The sequence below is a fragment of the Mus caroli genome, chromosome 1, assembly GCF_900094665.2.
Source record: "Mus caroli chromosome 1, CAROLI_EIJ_v1.1, whole genome shotgun sequence".
NCBI lineage: Eukaryota > Metazoa > Chordata > Mammalia > Rodentia > Muridae > Mus > Mus caroli.
The window spans coordinates 102,391,478-102,410,888 of NC_034570.1; the positions used below are offsets into that span (position 1 = coordinate 102,391,478).

The following is a 19,411-nucleotide window of genomic DNA, read 5'->3' on the forward strand; positions in this document are numbered from 1 at the left end:
ATATATATATATATATATATATATATATGGCACAGATGGTGTTTTTAGTGCAATATTTATTTTTTATAATCTTTTCAAGCTTCCAGTGACTGCCTTTGAACAGATTTTTAACATCATTAGTCCTCTTAGAAAATCACAAACAAATTTAATAGTCTGAAATACAAGTATCAGTCACCTAATTAGAGAGCATTTAGGTTTAGCAATAGACTGTCAAGGAAAGCATAAACTGTGCGTGCCTTATAGTAAAGAATAAGCTGTTGTATGAGTCTGAGCACCATAAACATATTTCTACTGACTACATCTACATTTTGAGCACCTGGGAACTCAGAACATGAGCATAGACTCCTAAACCATTGATCTTTAATCAATGAGAGCCTGAGTGAACAAAGGAGTTGTCTTCCCATATAATGTATATTACAGAGTAGATACATTATATGATTCAAGAATATTATACTGATGCCCTGTTGGATAATACTTTTAAATCATAGCATTCTTTCAGATAAACTTGTAAAGACTGTCTGTCTGAACAATGTATAACAGTAGAATGGACTATATTAACTCAAAAGCATTTAACCAGTGTCTGAGCTGGAAAATGAGCAAGGACTCTGATTGACATAAATGCTTATTGTTTTTGAATGCTGATTGTGCAGTTTCATGACAGAGTCTCCTCTATGGTTATTCATTATGGTTTTCACTTATGAATATAAGTGAAAAGGCTGTGCTTTGCTGACTATCTAATTGGTAATTTAATTTCCTTAATAACTTTCTTTACAGGAACTCGATTTTGAAGCCAAAACAAGTTATACACTGCGCATAGAAGCTGCAAATCGAGATGCTGATCCCCGGTTTCTGAGCTTGGGTCCATTCAGTGACACAACAACGGTTAAGATAATTGTGGAAGACGTGGATGAGCCCCCTGTTTTTTCTTCACCCTTGTATCCCATGGAGGTGTCAGAAGCGACACAGGTGGGGCATATCATTGGCACTGTAGCAGCTCATGACCCAGATTCTTCCAACAGCCCTGTGAGGTAACAGTTTGTTGTTCCCCCTTCCTATGATTCTCATCAGTATTTTTGTTTTCACAGTCATCATTCTGTATAATGGCGTTCTATGATTTACAACAAATCAAGTGCTTCTTTCTTCCTTTGCAAAGCCTCAGTCCAAGACTTTCAAGAGGAACATTGCCACACAGCATCATTACAAATTCAGTTTAGGGATAATTAATTAAATTAAGAATGAATGTAATAAATAATCTTTCAAATCAATCTCTGTGAACAGCATGTGCTTATTAACTTCACTGGTTGTAGTAGTAAATATGAAATAATACCTTATCTATGTTTGCAGACAATTTAAATTACCATTCTTTCAACAAAACTAGACTCATTTTTTATTAAATAATCTCCTTTGATATAATACATTTTTGATATGTGAGCATTTCAAACTACCTACACTAGCCTATCTGATATCAGCTGTTATATTTGTAGGAATGCAATGAATAATTCAAGTAGTTTTGGAAGAGCAGAGTAGGTAAAATATATTTGATAAAGTATTTGTGTTCTCTAATTTGAATTTGTAATACATTGCCTCATATGATAGTTAGCCTATTCTATTTATTGATTGATTGATTGATTGATTGATTGATTGATTGATTGCTAAAACATCTTTACAACAATCATCCTAAAGAGAAGGGGTTCATTTTAGCTCACAGTTCTATGCTACAGCCCATCATTAGAGTGGATACAAAAGGTAGCTGGCCATGTCATATTGATGGTGAAACATAGAAAGAGAATTAATGCATATGAATACATAAATATAACCTGTTGAGTTTATTTAGCATTTTTTATATGTACACTAATTTGGGTTGACTATATGTAAGTAGAAAGTCTGTCAGGTGGCTTATCCTTGGGTAAGACTGGCTTTCTCTTTTAGTAGCCAGTAAGTGCCTACAGATCTTCATCTAGGAGTGTAACCTTATGAAATTTCTTCAAGTTGGCTAAGAAAAGTTTTTCCATTCTTACATAGCTCAGGAGCTTGTATTATACAAATACATACCTTCACCAGTAATATTCACAGTAAGCAGAAACCAGTTACTGATTATAATGTTGCTTCTACTTAAATTATTTAATTCAATAAGAGGTGCCATAATTTTTTCCAGTATGTGGAAGTATAGAAAGGGATAAAAGCATACCATTATTTACGGTATCAATGAAAAGAAGCATTCAAAGACATATACAGAGACCATTGGTATTTGTTATATTATTTTATTTCATTTTATTCATTCATTTGTATATAATATTGTTCATGCTTTCCTTAGTAACAATTTCATTTTTAATAATACTGTACATGAAAAGAGACATTGAAAATTCTATATGCTATAATTTAAGGAAAAGGAAGGACAAATAGGGTGAATTATATAATCACTCATATTAGGGAAATTAAAGTATGAACTTCAGATCTCAGAAAGAAATAACCAGGCCAAAGGCTGAATTCCAAGCTATGTAGTCAAGATATCATGACTTTTACTAGTGCAAAATCATGTGTACTGTTTGTTGTCCACCTTGTTTTTCTTTCCTGAAAAGCAAAGAAAATGAATTGGAAGCTAAGGAAAAGATTCCATTATTTTCTCACAGTGAGATAGGCTTGTCTCAAGTAATTTAAAATGATTAATTTCTCTTTGTATGTATCATATTACCTGCTTGATTTGAGTCTAATACTGTTATGTTTGAAACATTTCATTATTTTAAATTATTTTATTAATATTAGCACTAACATTTGTGGCACATATTTTTTCCTTTCTAATTTTATATATTCCTCTTCCCAATCCATTTATGATGCTCTTTTAATGTTCCATAGTTTGTCTTGTTGTCTGTATTTACTCTCATGCAATCTATAAAAACTGGGTCTCTTCCTAGCAGTGTTTGTTGAATGGTCTACATTATGTCATGTGACTTCTTATATTGCTCTGTAAACCAGTAATGGGGAACAAATGATATGATATGCTCTTTAGTTTGTGTTTTCCTTTTGTTAATGATAAATAGAAATGACCAATAATAACAAATGTTATCATTATGTATTATCTTTGTTATGTTTTCATAACAATTTAATGTCAGAAAAGTCAGTTAAAATTCATATTTCATAAGCAATCACATTGACTATTTTTAAAGATTTGTGTGTGTGTGTGTATGTGTGTGTCTGAATATGTGTATATATGAAGATGTTTGTGGAATGTGGAAGAGAGTGTGAAACTTGAATTACAGACAATTGCAATGGACTTAACATAAATGCTTGGAACCAAATGTGGTTTCTCAGAAGGAGAGTGTATGTTGGTAACTACTAAGCCAGCTCTCCTCCTGCCATGTTGGCTATTTATCATAAAGCTTATTTTGAACATATATATATATATATATATATATATATATATATATATATATATATATCCCCGTAAATGGCAAGCATTTTACGATGGCTTCGTAGAAGTCAGCATCTATTTTCATTAAGAGATCATTAAACTCTCATATTTCAAATCCTCTCTCAACATGGACCTACACATGGTAAACAACAGTGTTCTGAGGAAGCAGAAAACAAGAATTTTCAGATGGTAGTAGAATATGATGAGTCTCTATAATTGTGCTCTTGCTTCTATGACATCATAGATGTGTTCATTTTGTTTCACATTGATTTAATGTGTGTTTGTTTGTGAATATGTATGTATTTGTGAATATATATGTGCTTTTACATTTGTGCATGTGTAGCTATACAGTATGTTGAGGAAAGATGACATCTTGTGAGCCTTATTGTCCCTCCTCATCATATGGTTTCAGATCTCCAACACCTACTGTTCTTGAGATATAAATAAACAGTGCTTTATTATAATAACTTAAAGGGAAAAGAATATTGTTAAAGGTGTTAAACAGTTCAGAAATTGAATCATCAGTTCTGAATTTGTTCACTATTTTTATGCTAACACATTAAAATATGATATTGCATAGTATGGATTCTCAGTAGAAATACAGTGCCAGCAAGGCAAAATCAAGACCCTCTCCCAATGTGTTCCAGCCCATACATATGCAAAAGGAAATAGCACTTTGCTAATGCGTCAAACACAGTGACTTTCCTTTATGCAACTGCCCTCTGCTGAGAAAAAATAAATTGCTTGTTTGCATCACTGTCATAACATTGTCATTTTGACTGTTACAGAGGTAATAGGTGCAAATGGCAAGGTTCTATGAGCCCAGACCTCTGTGATTGTTTGCAATATAACACCATTAGGAAATGTTAGGTCTCTCTGTGGCTTTCCTTTCATCTAGATATCTTATTGGAACAGTCTCATATTTCATTACTTTTGCTTTCCACTTTCTACATGTGAACTGTGAAGTACAGAGGTGGGAATTAGGTGATGGTTAAAATTACTCAGGAAAAGAAAGTGTGATATTTTAAATTTTTCTTTAAGCAATAAGAGATAACAGAGTTTACACCTTTCTACAGTTTGTTTTAAAGTGTTTGTATAATATTTTATTTCACTTTGAACAGTAAATACTAACATCTACTGAACAAGGAAGGGCAGACTGCAGACAATTGTATCTCATCATCTTTTAAGACAGTATCAACTTCACTTTAAAGTACTTATCCAAGGTTGTAAGGACCATAAAGGAAACCAGAGAGCAAAAACTCAAACTCATTCTTCATGTCAGCACTGGCAGACTGATCAATGGCTCAACATACATTTATTAAGAAACTCTTCTGTGCAAGGTTCTGGGGAACATGCTAGATAATAAGAATAAAACAAAGAATAGAACATTTCTTCAACATCTAGGAACTTACCATCTAGATAAAGTAGCAAAAAAAAAGTCTTTGTAGTAACATGTCTAATTGTGAGACAAATCACAACTCAGCTCATTTGAAGGAAATGATAGTATCAATATTGCTTTGCATATGGCAGTCTTTGGATAAACTGAACAAATCTAATGTAGAGGATGACTATGTTTCTTTTAGGTATATCTGAATAGTATGGTCCTAAATTATGAAGTTACACCATTTTTTACAAATGGGCAGAGAACACAGGGCATAGATACAAAAGGGCAAAGTGAACCCAGATCTCTGTGCTTATCTGCAATATAACAACACTAAGAAATGTTAGGTCTCTCTATGGTTTTCCTTAAATCTAGATAGCTTATTTGAACATTCCCATATTTTGTTTCATTTGTTTTCCATTATCCATATGTGAACTGTGAAATACAAACACAGAATGATCAAAGCATCTATGTGTTGAAGTATGACATTATTAAAATAAGAATAGTTGTAATGATGGATGTATAAAAATTATTAAGCAACATTTTCAGGATTTCTCACCATTTCAGTCTAAAATTATATAAGCAAATTACAGTATGCTTGGATAATATTTACCACAGACACTGCTAACATTCTTTTTGTGGCATGTTCTCCAATACAAGACATAAAATGGTTTCAGAAATAGCCTGATATAGTGTGGCTAGTGTGAACACATTTGGTGTGTTTCAATAATTTAGTGTGCATTTTTAAGTAGCCTGTATATATACATATAGTTGTGTATATTATTCTACATAATTTATAACTTTTTCCAGTTTATAATACACAAAGGGAACTAGTGCCATGCAAAAAAATAGAGTTAGCAGTGCAGATGGTTAATCTGAAAAGTAGCAGGAACCAGTTCTGTGAGGAAACTAGGAGTTGTGTTCCATTTCAAACTATTGCTTATTTCAACATAATTGCTACTAAACATGTAGAGATAAAATATACATATGTATATGAGAGAATCTAGAAAAATAGTGTTTTGTTAGACTAGTGTGCTTACTATGGAATGATCATTTTAAAATTGTGTTAAGCAGGAAATGACTAGTTTATTGGAGTCAATTTCTTTAATTTGGTGAGAAATTAGAATTGTATATATTTACTAGGCTCATATTTTGAACACATCACTTTACTCAAATGCCTGTGGCCATGAACACCAACACCTAAATAATTACAAAGAATCTAGAAATTTGTACATTTTTTATGCATATAGGACTTCCTTGAATAAAAGCTAATTGAAATTAAGAATACCTTAGATAAATAGGATCTAGATGTCCAAATAGACATCTGTCCTACACTTGATATAATCTTTATTGAAAAATTGGGGGAAATGATAGCTTATGTTTTAAATATTCAATCTATTCTGAAATGAGTAGTAGGAAAGATGGTATTTGTTATTGATTTTTTTTAGAGGGGAAATAGCTGATGGATCTTCTCCATGATGCAGTGAATATGAATAGTAAAGGCTTATACATCATTATGTAAAATCTCAGAAATAAGAATGAGCTTAGATATTTAAATGAGCTTAGATATTTAAAAATATTTTAAAAGATATTTGCAGATAGATGCCTATCTGCAAAATGACAGGGCAGATTAAGTATCATTCTACAATTATATAAGTTGTCTCTGAAAAGTCACTCTAACAAGTACTAATGGGAAGTCAAGTATTTATTTGAGAGAAGCTAGAAGATCTATTTTGAGTTTGAATATTACTGGGATCAGAAACTATACTGATTGGTGACTACTGGTTGTGATAGCAGCTCTCCTCCCACTTCGCATTCTGCCTCAAATTAATCTATCAGGTGCCTTCCTCAGTCCATGCACCACTGATTTTTAGAAATGCCAAGTTTGGTTCTCTGTTGCTGTGACAAAGCATTAGACGAATTCACCTTGAGGAAAGAACGGGTTCATTTGGCTTGAAGGATTAATTACAACATTACAGAAAGCTAGGCCAGGAACTTAAGGCAAGAACCCAGAGACAAAACAAAACCAATGCTGTTTGTTTTCTGTTGTGCTTCCTCTGCCTTGCTCAGCTACTTTTTCTACAGCTCAGGTACACCAGCCAACAGATGTCACCTCTTATAATGGGGCTGGGTCCTTACATAACCATTAATAAAAATACCCCTTAGTCATATCCAAAAGCCAGTTTGACAGTGGCAGTTTCTCCATTGAAGTTACCTCTTCCCAGAGGACTCTAATCATGTTGGGTTGACAATAATTTACCAGAACACTTGAGGACAATGTGTCTCTGCAAATCTTTCTAATGTCTGAGACGCAAAGTTCCTGCTTAAGTTTAGGTTCACTCTACTTTCGCAGACTATTCTACTTCCAATAGTAATGATGGCAATGATGATGATGATGACAACAACAACAACAACAACAATAATAATAATAATAATAATAATAATAATAATAAATCTAACTTTCTTTACTTCTTTTATTTAGGGGGTTATATTTTATCTAATATCTTTATAAATTAATGGGTGATTTTAGTCAAACTTTACTTATAATTTGTTGGCATGCCCATCAAGCTGTGTCTACTAAGTAGATACAGAGCAATACTTTTAATATTTTGTTATAACAAGACTGTCATTTAGGAACATGATAAGCACATAGCTCCCTGGATAAGTTATCTGTTTGCTAGTGTTCATTATCAAAGCCTTCCATCTTTTCTTAACTTAATATGTAGTTCTTTCTCCATACCTTAAGTTTCCGTGTTTAATACAACAATTCAACTTGTTATATTTCTCCTATACATTTATAATATATGCTAGAACTCCCTTATATATGATCTACAGAAAAGGGGAATGATTTGAATGAGATTATATAATTACTCTGAATCTGTAAATGATAACAGGAAGGAATTACGAAATTATAACCACTTATCACATTACCAACACACATATATAGCAACATTATGGATAGATGTAAAGATCACAGCTGTTTAGATAAATATTGCATTAAATCAGTAGAGTTCATAATTGAGTAATGATAACTCCTTGAGTGATAGAGAATTTAGTTTCCTATGAACTTATGATTATTTCTACATACTTAGTTATGTTTAAATCTGAATGAGATAAAAAGAACACAAAACACCATAAGAAATGAATACTCACCTTTTATGAAGTTTAGTCCAATTTGGGAATAAAAAATAGAGTAAAATATAGTTATTAGCTTCACCCTAATGAGAAATTAAATGAATATATATCAACTATGAGCCATTCAGCCAGAGTTCAGAATGCACTTAGAGAAAAACTTGTCTTTATGAAACCCATAACTATGAGTAATGTAATTTTCCAAAAGCTTCTAGAATAAACTGAACAAAATTTCAAGCCAACCAGAATTCTAGCTAAGCTGGTCCAGTTCGTTCACAAAAAAAAAAAAAAAAAAGGTGAAATATACAAGGGAAAAGGGCAGAGAGCCTACTAAAAATGAAATTGGATAATGTGCATGGTGCTCATCTCCAGTACAGGCTAAGTCTTACTCTTATCAGCCATTAGGTGATTGTAATTATTTTTCTAGTGTGGAACTTTATGAACCTTTACCCTTTCATCTTTGGCATGTCTACTGATATTGTTATATTTCAAGACTTGAGCCTTGAAATCATATGCACACAAATAATATTGACTAAGAACATTGGATTTTATATTTTCTCTTGTGAGTTTGTGTATAGGTCTAATAATGATAAGCAAGGATGCTATCAATGGAAACTACTGGGAATGAGAGGAATTGAAGAGTCGAAAGGAAAGGTGTAATTATATTTTATTTAAAATGTATATAAATATGTTAACTTGTACTTATCATGAGAGACAAACATGTTCAGTAAGACATGAAAAAGTAAGAAAGCTCACAGACACTAATGAAGGAAAAGCATGCCTGCTGGTATTTGTGGGCAATTACAATAGTAACATAACAAACCCCTAGTCAATGATCTCTCCTAGAATAATAAACTATTTAATCTTCATCAAGAATATTGACTTTATAAGCAAATTTTGCATTTATACTTTAGCTTTGCATCAACCAAAGACATAAAGAAGCAAGAAGTTTACAATAATTCTAAAACATAAATACATATTTCTGTCTAGGCGAACTTGTATAGAACTGATAGATGGGTGTAAAGACAAATCACTGATGGAAAATATAACAGAAACAGCCAATTATAAACCTAGTATTCATCATTTGAATGGCTCTATTTACTAAGAAGTGAAATTGTCAGTTATTTGTAAGTTAATTCATTGGATCAATGAAATTCGCAGCAGACATTACTTATAGATGTGGATAAGGTTAATATAACATTTGAAAAAAATATACAGGATTTCGAATTTCTAAGAAAATCTGAAAAGAATCATTAAAGATTTGAAATCAAATTTCAGGACTTAGGGGTGTTATAATTAAAATGATATATTGTGATACCCAAATACCACCGGGAGAGAACTCTTCTCCCAGGAGTATAGACACACCTGTGAGCACAGTGAAGACCACCACTTCTGCTCAGATGGACCTGGCCAGAGCCCTCAGGACACAGGATCTAAGGAGCAGCCTAAGATAGAATCCTTCTGGTTTCTATCTGTGCTTGGAGCTGATCCTGTGCCACAGCACTCCATACCCAAATACTGTCAGGAGAGAGCTGGTTACCCAGGAGTGCCTACACACCTCTGACCAAGGGTAAGACCACCACTTCTGCTCAAATTACTGAGCCAAGAGAGACCCGCCCAGAGCTATCAAGACATAGGAACCAAGGAACTGTCAGAGACAGGATTCTTCTGTTTTCCATCTCCACCTCAGAGGTAATCCTGTGCCATAGCTCTCCATACCCAAATTCATCGAGGAGAGAACTGGTCTCCAAGGAGTACTGACACACAGGCCTGCAAGAGGGAAAAGCCACAGTCAGAGACAGAAAGACCAGTTAACACCAGAGATAAACAGATGGCAAGAGGCAAGGGAAAGAACATAAGCAAAAGAAATCAAGAAATCAGAACTCATTTATCTCCCCAGAGTGAGCCCTGGATACCCCAACACAGAAAATTAAGACTTTAATTTAAAATCACATTTCATGATGATGATGATAGAGGACTTTAAGAAGGACATAAATAACTTCCTTAAAGAAATACAGGAGAACACAGGTAAACAGTCAAAAGCCCTTAAAGTGGAAACACAGAAATCTCTTAAAGAATTGCAGGCAAACATAATCAAACAGGTGAAAAAATTGAACAAAACTGTACGGGAGCTAAAAACAGAAATGAAAATAGAAACAACAAAGAAATCACAAATGGAGACAACCCTGAATATAGAAAACCTAGGGAAGAGATCAGGAACCATAGATACAAGCATCACCAACAAAATAAAAGAGAGAGAAGTGAGAATCTCAGGCGCAAAAGATACCATAGGAAACATTGATACAACAGTCAAAGAAAATGCAAAATGCAAAAAGCTCCTAACCCAAAACATCCAGGAAACTGAGGACACAATAAGGAGACCAAACCTAAGGATGACAGTTATAGAAGAGAGTGAAGAGGGTTAAAGAGCCAGAAAATATCTTCAACAAAATTATAAAAGAAAACTTCCTGAACCTAAAGAAAGAGATGCATCTGAACATACTAGAAACCTATAGGACTCCAATTAGATTGGACTAGAGAAGAAATTCCTCCCATCACATAATAGTCAAAACACCAAATGTACAAAGCAAAGAAGGAATATTAAAAGCAATAAGGAAAAAATGTTATGTAATGTTACTTATAAGGGCAGACCTATCAGAATTACACGAGACTTCACACCAGAGAAAATGAAAGACAAAGAAGATCCTTGGCAGATGGTATACAGACCCTAAGAGAACAAAAATGGCACCCCAGGCTACTATACATAGCAAAACTCTCATTACTATAGATGGAGAAACAAAGATATTGCATAAAAAACAAATTTGTACAATATCTTTTTAACAAATTCAACTCTGAAAATTGAGGTTGGACCCAAACAAAAAAAACATGGTACAGAAAATTATGGAAAGTGATCCATAAATGTGTGATCAAGATATATTCTTTGTTTTGCAGGGCAGCAAAATGGAAGAGGATGGTTGTAGGTGTTTGTTTTGTTTTGTTTTTGCATAAAATTGAAGCTCCTCATTGGATCCCCATTTGTTGAATCTGTATGTGCAAAATTTCAAAGGATTGTCTAGTTGGATTAAGTGTGTTACTGGGAGTAGGATTTCAGATTTTTTTTTAATTTTTTAATTTTTATTTATTTATTTTTATTTTTGCCATTGTGGGCTCTCAGTTTTGTCACATGCCGTCATGAACTCTAATGATCTGAAATTTCAAGTGCCCATAATACTCTGTATAAGTCACCTTGGTCTTTCTTTCTTATCACAGCTATAGAAATGTATCTCATATCATAGGCTTTCCAAGGTGTAGTGAATTATTTAGGAATGCATATAGCATTAGTTAGTTTTCTGGTTACTGTGATAAAATGCATAATAAAATAATCTTATAATTCATATTGGCACATGGTTTAAGGACCTCTATTCCTATATCATAGAGTGGAAAACATAAAACTATGGAAATGATGCAGACAGTCACAAAGGAGTCACAATCAGCAATTATTGGAGATTGTTGGTGTTCCTCATTTTAATATGAGGTAATATGGAGATAATAATATTCTATTCATATTCAGGGCTCATCTTTATTTCCACAGTTAAATCTCTCCTGAAACACCAGTGGAGTTTTTCTTAGTTGGAATCAACTCACTCAATTTGACAATGAAAATTAGCCATTAAATGAACCAAAATTTATTATATTTAACCATAATATTTCAACCTTGGTCCACAAACTCTATGGCCACCTCATGCTGCAAAAAGAGTTTAATATATCTGTAAGTCATTTATATTTGAATAAACCAAATACATCTGTAAGAGTTACTCATATAGTTCTAATATTTTTGAAAATTTCAAAGTTCAGTATTCTCTCAGAAACATTTGACTTATACCAAATTCAAGGAAAAGTACAGAAAAACACATGGGAGGAGATAGAGGGAAGCAATTGAAGCAGGAAATGATTTGACTATATTTTAAGAAATATTATTATAAAAATTGTTAGATCCTTACAATATGCAATATTATAGGGTGATTCTTTCCATTTCAAAAGAGAGAAGGGGTCATAGTGAAAAAACGATTGGGGCACATGGAGGCTGAAACACAGAAAGGCAAAGACTAGTTCTACAAAGCTTCATGTCTTTGCATCTGGGCAGATGACATCATTTGAATTATAACAGGATTAAGGAGCTCTATCTTCCAGTTCCATCCCATGTGATACCTGTACCTTCTCTCTAACACACCAGTTCCATTCTGTTTCTATAGCTGACAATCCACGGTGCTCTAACTCTTAAATCACTGGCCCGTTGAGTCTTTAGACCTGAACCTGATTGCATACACTCCCATGATAGTGAATTGAATTTCAACAGCATTCTCTATTCTCTTTTCAAAGGTGTTTACGTATGTTACAGTTGAACTCTTCCATGGGTGGAAACTTGCCCTCAGGGTGCATTTTTCAATTGTTTGATGAGTATAAGATTTCTGTGATTTCTCTTTAATATTTACATATGCCTGGATATCTTTAACTTTTTTCTGAGAACCCATTCTCCTTCCGTGAGAACACCCATTAAAAAAAAAAAAAACATAAACTTCCAATATCCTAGTCATACCATTCATATGATATTCATATGGAAATTAGACACTTTAGAAAAGATCTTAAAATATGCCATCTCAAATGACCCTATACTCAGCCAATACTGGTCTGCAACCACATGAGGAATTAAGAGCTGAAAAACTGCCTCAAAATTATCTTCCCAAATTCCAATTCAGAAATATAAAATATGCTAAAGGACTACCTGTGTTTTAATCTATTGATATTACATGTAGTAGCCAGTTCACAGCAGTGAAATAAATAAGGTCTGTGCTACATCAATTGGTAAGAAAGAATGGAGGCAATAGAAAATAGCAAACTTATTTTGCAATATACTGACAGCATTAGTATATTCTGTTCACTATGAATAAAAATTACTGAGATGGTGAATAAAGGACAGAAGAACATGATTAAATAGAGTTTCATTGGTACTATATATGTGCTGTGAAAGCTAATATGTTTATAAGGATTGATGACAGAGTTAAGGCAGAGGAACAGATTATGTGAGGCAAAGTGATAAAAAATATCTTGAAGGTTTAGCATGCATATAATTGAGTCACTCATTTAATGGTTGTGCCTAAAATGAATGCACTTATTAAGTTTTTCTTTGTTCCTTTTGTGCTGAATTATTTGTTATGAAATTAGAACCACTGTCCAAATCAATTATGAAGACTACAGCAGGATGTAAAGATGATAATTGTGATAAAATAATAACATGGCCTGAGAATATAAATGTACCACGACTGTTCACAAATGTTTATATTATAAATATCCTGTGGAGGCAAAGGATGGAAATTTACAGCCTTAGTTGTTCAACTTCAGCAGTAGGTGTACAACTTTCTTTCATGTCTTTGGAAAGCAAGTTAATACTTCAAAGTGATGTTTCTAGTCGAAAGACATGTTAATATTGAGTTGATGTAATCAAAACAAAATGTAATATGTCCAGAAGATCAAAAGATAACTAGATATGTTTGATTTTACAGGGAACCATATTCAGGATTGGTGCTAATGTCAATTGTAAATAATAATAGCAATGCTTGAAGAAGTATAATGGAATATTCAAAGCCATGTTGAAGAATAAATGTATTCTATGATGCTCATTTCAAAACATTTTACAGATGAAGAAATAGATTACCAATGCACACGCTACACAGAAAAAGGTCCAAAGATGACATATGCTACTGTAATTAGAAAGATTTGATGGTTACTTTAAAAAATTAATGAAAAAAGTTAAAAAGATTCTAAATTAACATGAATGTGAAATATTTTCTCTAAATTTTCAACTAGATATTCAATTGACAGAAACACAGACTTGGAGAGATATTTCAATATTGATGCCAACAGTGGAGTTATTACTACTGCCAAATCATTGGATCGAGAGACAAATGCTGTTCATAACATTACAGTCCTTGCAATGGAGAGCCGTAAGTCAAAAGGTTTAAAATGAATTTTGGATGGAGCAAGGTGAGAGTAGAGAATGGGTAGTTATTAGGTGAGGTCAGTTTAAGCCTGTCTAAACTGAAAAAAAACCCTAGAATGTCCCAAATTGGTAAGATGTAAAATACATACAGATTTATTGTTTCTATGTGCAGAAACTTACATAGAAAATGCAAAAGAAAAAGTGTAAACACTGAAGGGTGTGACTTACCTTCTGAAGCCTTTTGTCTGATTACATCATAGATATTGTCTTTATCTTAATAGAAGATTACTGAATTGGTGTCTACCAATACACACATATATATGGATGTTGTGGTATAGAACTAATTTTAGTCTGTGAATAAAATAACTGAAGAGAAAATATAACCATATACTATTAAAAATGTAGTCAAAGTAAATGAGTGTATATGATATGCTTATACTAATATAAATATGGGCTATGGCACTATTAAAATAAATTGCATAGTTCTCTATTCCTCATTCAGCACTTTTATCAGGGACTATCCACATATGTAAATAAACATATTCATGTGAAACATATGTAAATAAAATAAAATGTATATTTGAATATATACACATAAATGTATGTTTGAATATATATACATAAATTAATGAGCTTATATAGGTGAAATTATTTGCAGTTTTGTTTATATAGTATGGTGTTATGAATCTAGTTTTATTTGATATTATACTTTAGAAAAGGAAAATTATAAATTTTTGCTTGTTTTTTTCTATTCTTTGAATAAAATAGCAATGCATGATGAGTAGTTTATCAGAATTAATTAGTCAATATTTTCTTATTTATCAGAGAATCCATCCCAGGTGGGGAGAGGCTATGTGGCCATCACTATACTGGATATTAATGACAACGCACCTGAGTTCGCTATGGACTATGAAACCACTGTCTGTGAAAACGCTCAGCCAGGACAGGTGAGATGCTTTGCATCAGCTACCTTCTTGCAGTTTCTTTAAAAGCAAAAGCTTCCTGCAAATATGCCTTTGAAACTCCCACTTTTAAGATAACTCACAATCCGCATGCTTCAGCAAAATTATCACTTTGATGTGTAGCCCATGCTAATATTAAAGGAACTTTCAGATTCTTGTTTAATTGGGCTATGATATTCCTCAGGAAGAGAAGGTAAACATTGTAAAAAAAAAAATCCCTGATATGTACGGAAAGGCCTAGATTCCTTTAAGGAGGAATAAAATGCATTAAGGAAGAATTAGGTTTCATTGGACTCTTTCCTATAGTATACAAAGGAGTTTACATACATCGAGTTTCTGAGAATTCAGTGCATTTCACAGTGGCTTTGGCTTGTGCATCTCTGTTTTTTAGAGTCTTAAGATGTTTACAGGGATGTCTAATCAATTGTTACAGCTTGACTTTGAGGTTCACAAATATAACTTCAAACGTGCTTTGAAAAGGACATTTATTTTCCGAAGCCCATTTTAGAATAATTCAAATTGGTACACCTGATCTATTCCCTGGATTCATTCAAAAAGATGGCATTTGTGATAAGGTGTAAAATTACTGTGTCCTGCTGTAGAAATCTCAGCAGAGTACACTAGTATAATTTCCTTGTTTTCATTCTCTCTACCAAGGTTATCCAGAAAATCAGTGCAGTAGATAAAGATGAGCCATCCAATGGACACCAGTTTTACTTCAGCTTAACAACAGACATGACAAATAACCACAACTTTTCATTGAAAGATAACAAAGGTAAGGCTAGTTTCAGCATTGCAAGCATTAGATCCTAAGAAAGTCCACTATTTCATTTTGAAATGCTTTTTATAGGAGAAAAAAACCCAGGAAGTACATTAATTAAAAGGTAGTAATTTTTATCCATAGAGGAGAAGCTGCTATTTAAATCATTTTAGCACAGAGCCAAATTAGAAGTGTTAGGTCTATATCTCTTGGCTGTCTCCTAGGTATTTAACTCCTCCTTTATATACCATGCTGATTATCCAAATGATATGCTTTGAAGGTCAGCTACATTCCTTAATAGTACAATGTGGACACATTACTTGAGAGCTCAGAAAATATTTGGATTATATACATTTTGGTTTTGACAGGGGGAGTTTTGAGACAGGGTTTCTCTGTATAGCCCTAGCTGTCCTGGACCTCACTCTGTAGACCAGGCTGGCCTCGAACTCAGAAATCCACCTGCCTCTGCCTCCCAAGTACTGGGATTATTCATACATGGGAATATTCTGGATATTGAACACATTTGATCTTTACTGCAGTAATGGTTCATTACAACACATATAAATTAATCGCCACCCTGTCCAGAAACAATGAAAACTCCTTGATTTGCATAAGTAAACAATGGGTGACACAGTCACATCTTTATCTTCAGAGAAGTTGATGGACAGCATTTAAGTGGCTATGCTCCCCATGCCGTCTGAAATGGAAATGCTCATTTGGCTTCTTTCATATTGTCATTAAACCATCTCATACAATCTTGTAAATCAATGAACAAAGGCCAAATAATAAATAATAAATGTACTTCCATGTTAAACTTAGTTTCCTTGCTTTACAGTTAGCTGTGCGTACCATGGATATGTGTTATTATAGTGACACTATAAGTACCAATAGGTAGATTGCTGTTCTGCTTAAAACGAATTCATAATTATCAGACATTCATAAAGAAGCATTAGAATTTACTCATATTTTATAAAGGTTTTCTTGTGAATCAGGTTTCGATTTAAATTAGAGTCCAGGTAGCTTACCAGAACAGACTTGCTTTCAGAAAGAATTTAGGAAATCTTTTGCCTGAGGATACAACTTTAGTGCAAAAACTGATTTTAGCCTAGAAAATTCAATCTGAAAGTAATAATTTTTTTTTCCTGATCCGATTCTCTACCTAATGAGAGCACTCCGTTGTCCCTTTAGTAATATAAAGGAGAGAGCATTCTCTTGGTGAGTAATCCCAAACTCTCTGACTTAATCATTGTTGCAAAAGTTCACTCTCTGTCTTTGAAGTCATCCAGCACAGATGCAGACAGGGGAATATATGACCTTCACAAGAAGATGGTGAATATATCCCTCAAGTGCCACAGTCCAATAGCAGCAATATTGCTGTATAACATTTACAAGAAATTCTCTGGATTTATGGGGCATCCATACTGCCACACATCTGAAATCTCCCCATGTCATTTACAGCAAGCCCAAAGTTTCCTAGAATGTACCTTGAAGGGCATCAGTAGAGTAATTAAAGATTATTAGTCTTGTCTTCCACATTAGGCAAGAAAATACAGAGTATTTTACAAGCTCTTTCTTTTTTTTCCTGTTAGAAACAATTTAATAATGTATGTTAAATTACCACATATAGGATTTGAAAACATAACTGCATTTCTTTATTAATATCAAATTATTACACTTATATTAAAAAATTTTATAGTAAAAATATTTTGTATAACTAAGCTAAATAAAAAAAAAATGCAAGCTGTGTTCCTCCAAAAATTATGATCTCTAATTTGAGTTTTTCTTTTCTTTTTTAATTGGTTATTTTATTTATTTACATTTCAAATGTTACACCCTTTCCCGATTTTCCCCACCAAAAAATTCCCTATTACATGCCCTCTCTTCCTGCTTCTATGAGGGTATACCCTTACCACTTACTCTCACTTCCCTGCCCTCAAATTACCCTACACTGGGGCATCGAGCCTTTACAGGACCAAGGGCCACTTCTGCCATTATGCCCAACAAGGCCAACCTCTGCTACAATATAAGGCTGGAGCCATGGGTCCCTCCATGGGTACTCATTGGTTGGTGGTTTAGACCCTGGGAGCTCTGGTTAGTTGATATTGTTTTTCTTCCTATGGGGTTGCAGACCCCTTAAGCTCCTTCAGTCCTTTTTCTAATTCCTCCATTGAAAATGCTGTCTTGATTCAAGCTGGAGGTTTTAGCTCCTTTTTCAAAGATCAAGTGACCTTTGGTGTGGGTTCATTTTTGAGTCTTCAATTCTATTCCATTGATCTTCCAGCCTGTCTCTGAATCAATATCATGCAGTTTAATCACTATTGCTCTGTAGTACAGCTTGAGGCCAGGGATGATTGATTCCTTCAAAAGTTCTTTTATTGTTGGGTATAGTTTTTGATATCTTGGGTTTTTTGTTATTCCAAATGAATTTGCAAACTGCTCTAACTCTATGAAGAATTTAGTTAGAATTTTGATGGGGATTGCATTGAATCTGTAGATTTCTTTAGGCAAGATGGCCATTTTTACTCTATTAATCTTGCCAACCCATGAGCATAGTAGATCTTTCCATCTTCTGAGATCTTTGATTTCTTTCTCCACAGACTTGAAGTTCTTGCCATACAGATCTTTCACTTGCTTGTTTAAAGTCACACCAAGGTATTTTATATAATTTGTGACTACTGTGAAAGGTGTTGTTTCCCTTATTCTTTCTCAAACTGTTTATCTTTTGAATACAGGAAGGCGAATGACTTGAGTTAATTTTATATCCAGCCACTTTAATGAGGTGTTATCAGGTTTAGAAGTTCTCTGGTTGAATTTTTTGGTCACTTAAGGATAGTATCATATCATCTACAAATAGTGATATTTTGACTTCTTCCTTTCCAATTTGTATCCCTTGACCTCCTATTGTTTCATTGCTCTGCCTAGGAATTCGTGTACTACATTGAGTAGGTAGAGAGAGAATAAGAGGGGGCAGCCTTGCCTAGTCCCTGATTTTAGTGGGCATGCTTCAAGTTTCTCTACATTTAGTTTAATGTTGACTACTGGTGTGCTCAATATTGCTTTTACTATGTTTAGGCATAAGTCTTGAATTCCTGGTCTTTTCAAGGCTTTTACCATGAAGGGATGTTGAATTTTGTCAAATGCTTTCTCAGCATCTAATGAGATGATCATGTGTTTTTTTTCTTTAAATTAGTTTTTATAGTGGATTATGTTGGTGACTTTTCCTTTTATTAAACCATCCCTGCATCTCTGGCATGAAGCCTACTTGATCATGAAGGATGATTGTTTTGATGCATTCTTGGCTTTAATTTGCAAGAATTTTATTGAGCATTGTTACATTGATATTTATAAGGTTAATTGTTTTGAAATCTCTTTCTTTGTTGGGTCTTTGTATAGTTTAGGTATAAATATAATTATGTCTTCATAGAATGGATTGGATACTGTTCCTTCCATTTCTATTTTGTGGAGTAATTTGAAGAGAATTGGTATTAGGTCTTCTTTTAAGGTCTGATTGAATCTGCACTAAAACCATCTGGTCCTAGGTTTTTTTTTGTTCATTTGTTTGTTTCCTTGCTTGCTTGTGTTTGTTTGTTTTGGTTGGGAGAATTTTAAGGACATTGCTAGTTCTTTAGGGGTTATGGGATAGTTGACAGGGTATATCTCATACTGATTTAAAATCAGTACCTAGTATCTATCTAGAAAATTGTCCAAGTTTTGTTGAGTGTTGTCTTTTGTATTAGGATCTGAGGGTTTTTTTTTTTTTTTCAGTTTC

At 33.5% G+C, this 19,411-nt stretch overlaps 1 protein-coding gene across 5 annotated transcripts in view; it reads left to right on the top strand.

The window, feature by feature from the left end:
* The window catches only part of Cdh7 (cadherin 7), a 159,527-nt gene that overhangs the window by 103,726 nt on the left and 36,390 nt on the right, over positions 1-19,411 (top strand). For 4 of the 5 annotated variants that reach the window (XM_021155566.2, XM_029480694.1, XM_021155574.2 and 1 more), the window contains 4 exons: positions 775-1,028; positions 13,788-13,924; positions 14,746-14,867; positions 15,540-15,657. In XM_021155566.2, coding sequence (XP_021011225.1) covers positions 775-1,028; positions 13,788-13,924; positions 14,746-14,867; positions 15,540-15,657 — 631 coding nt within the window. Of the gene's footprint in view, positions 1-774; positions 1,029-11,390; positions 11,458-13,787; positions 13,925-14,745; positions 14,868-15,539; positions 15,658-19,411 lie in introns of those variants that run through there. The other variant, XM_029480697.1, reaches the window with a different exon arrangement.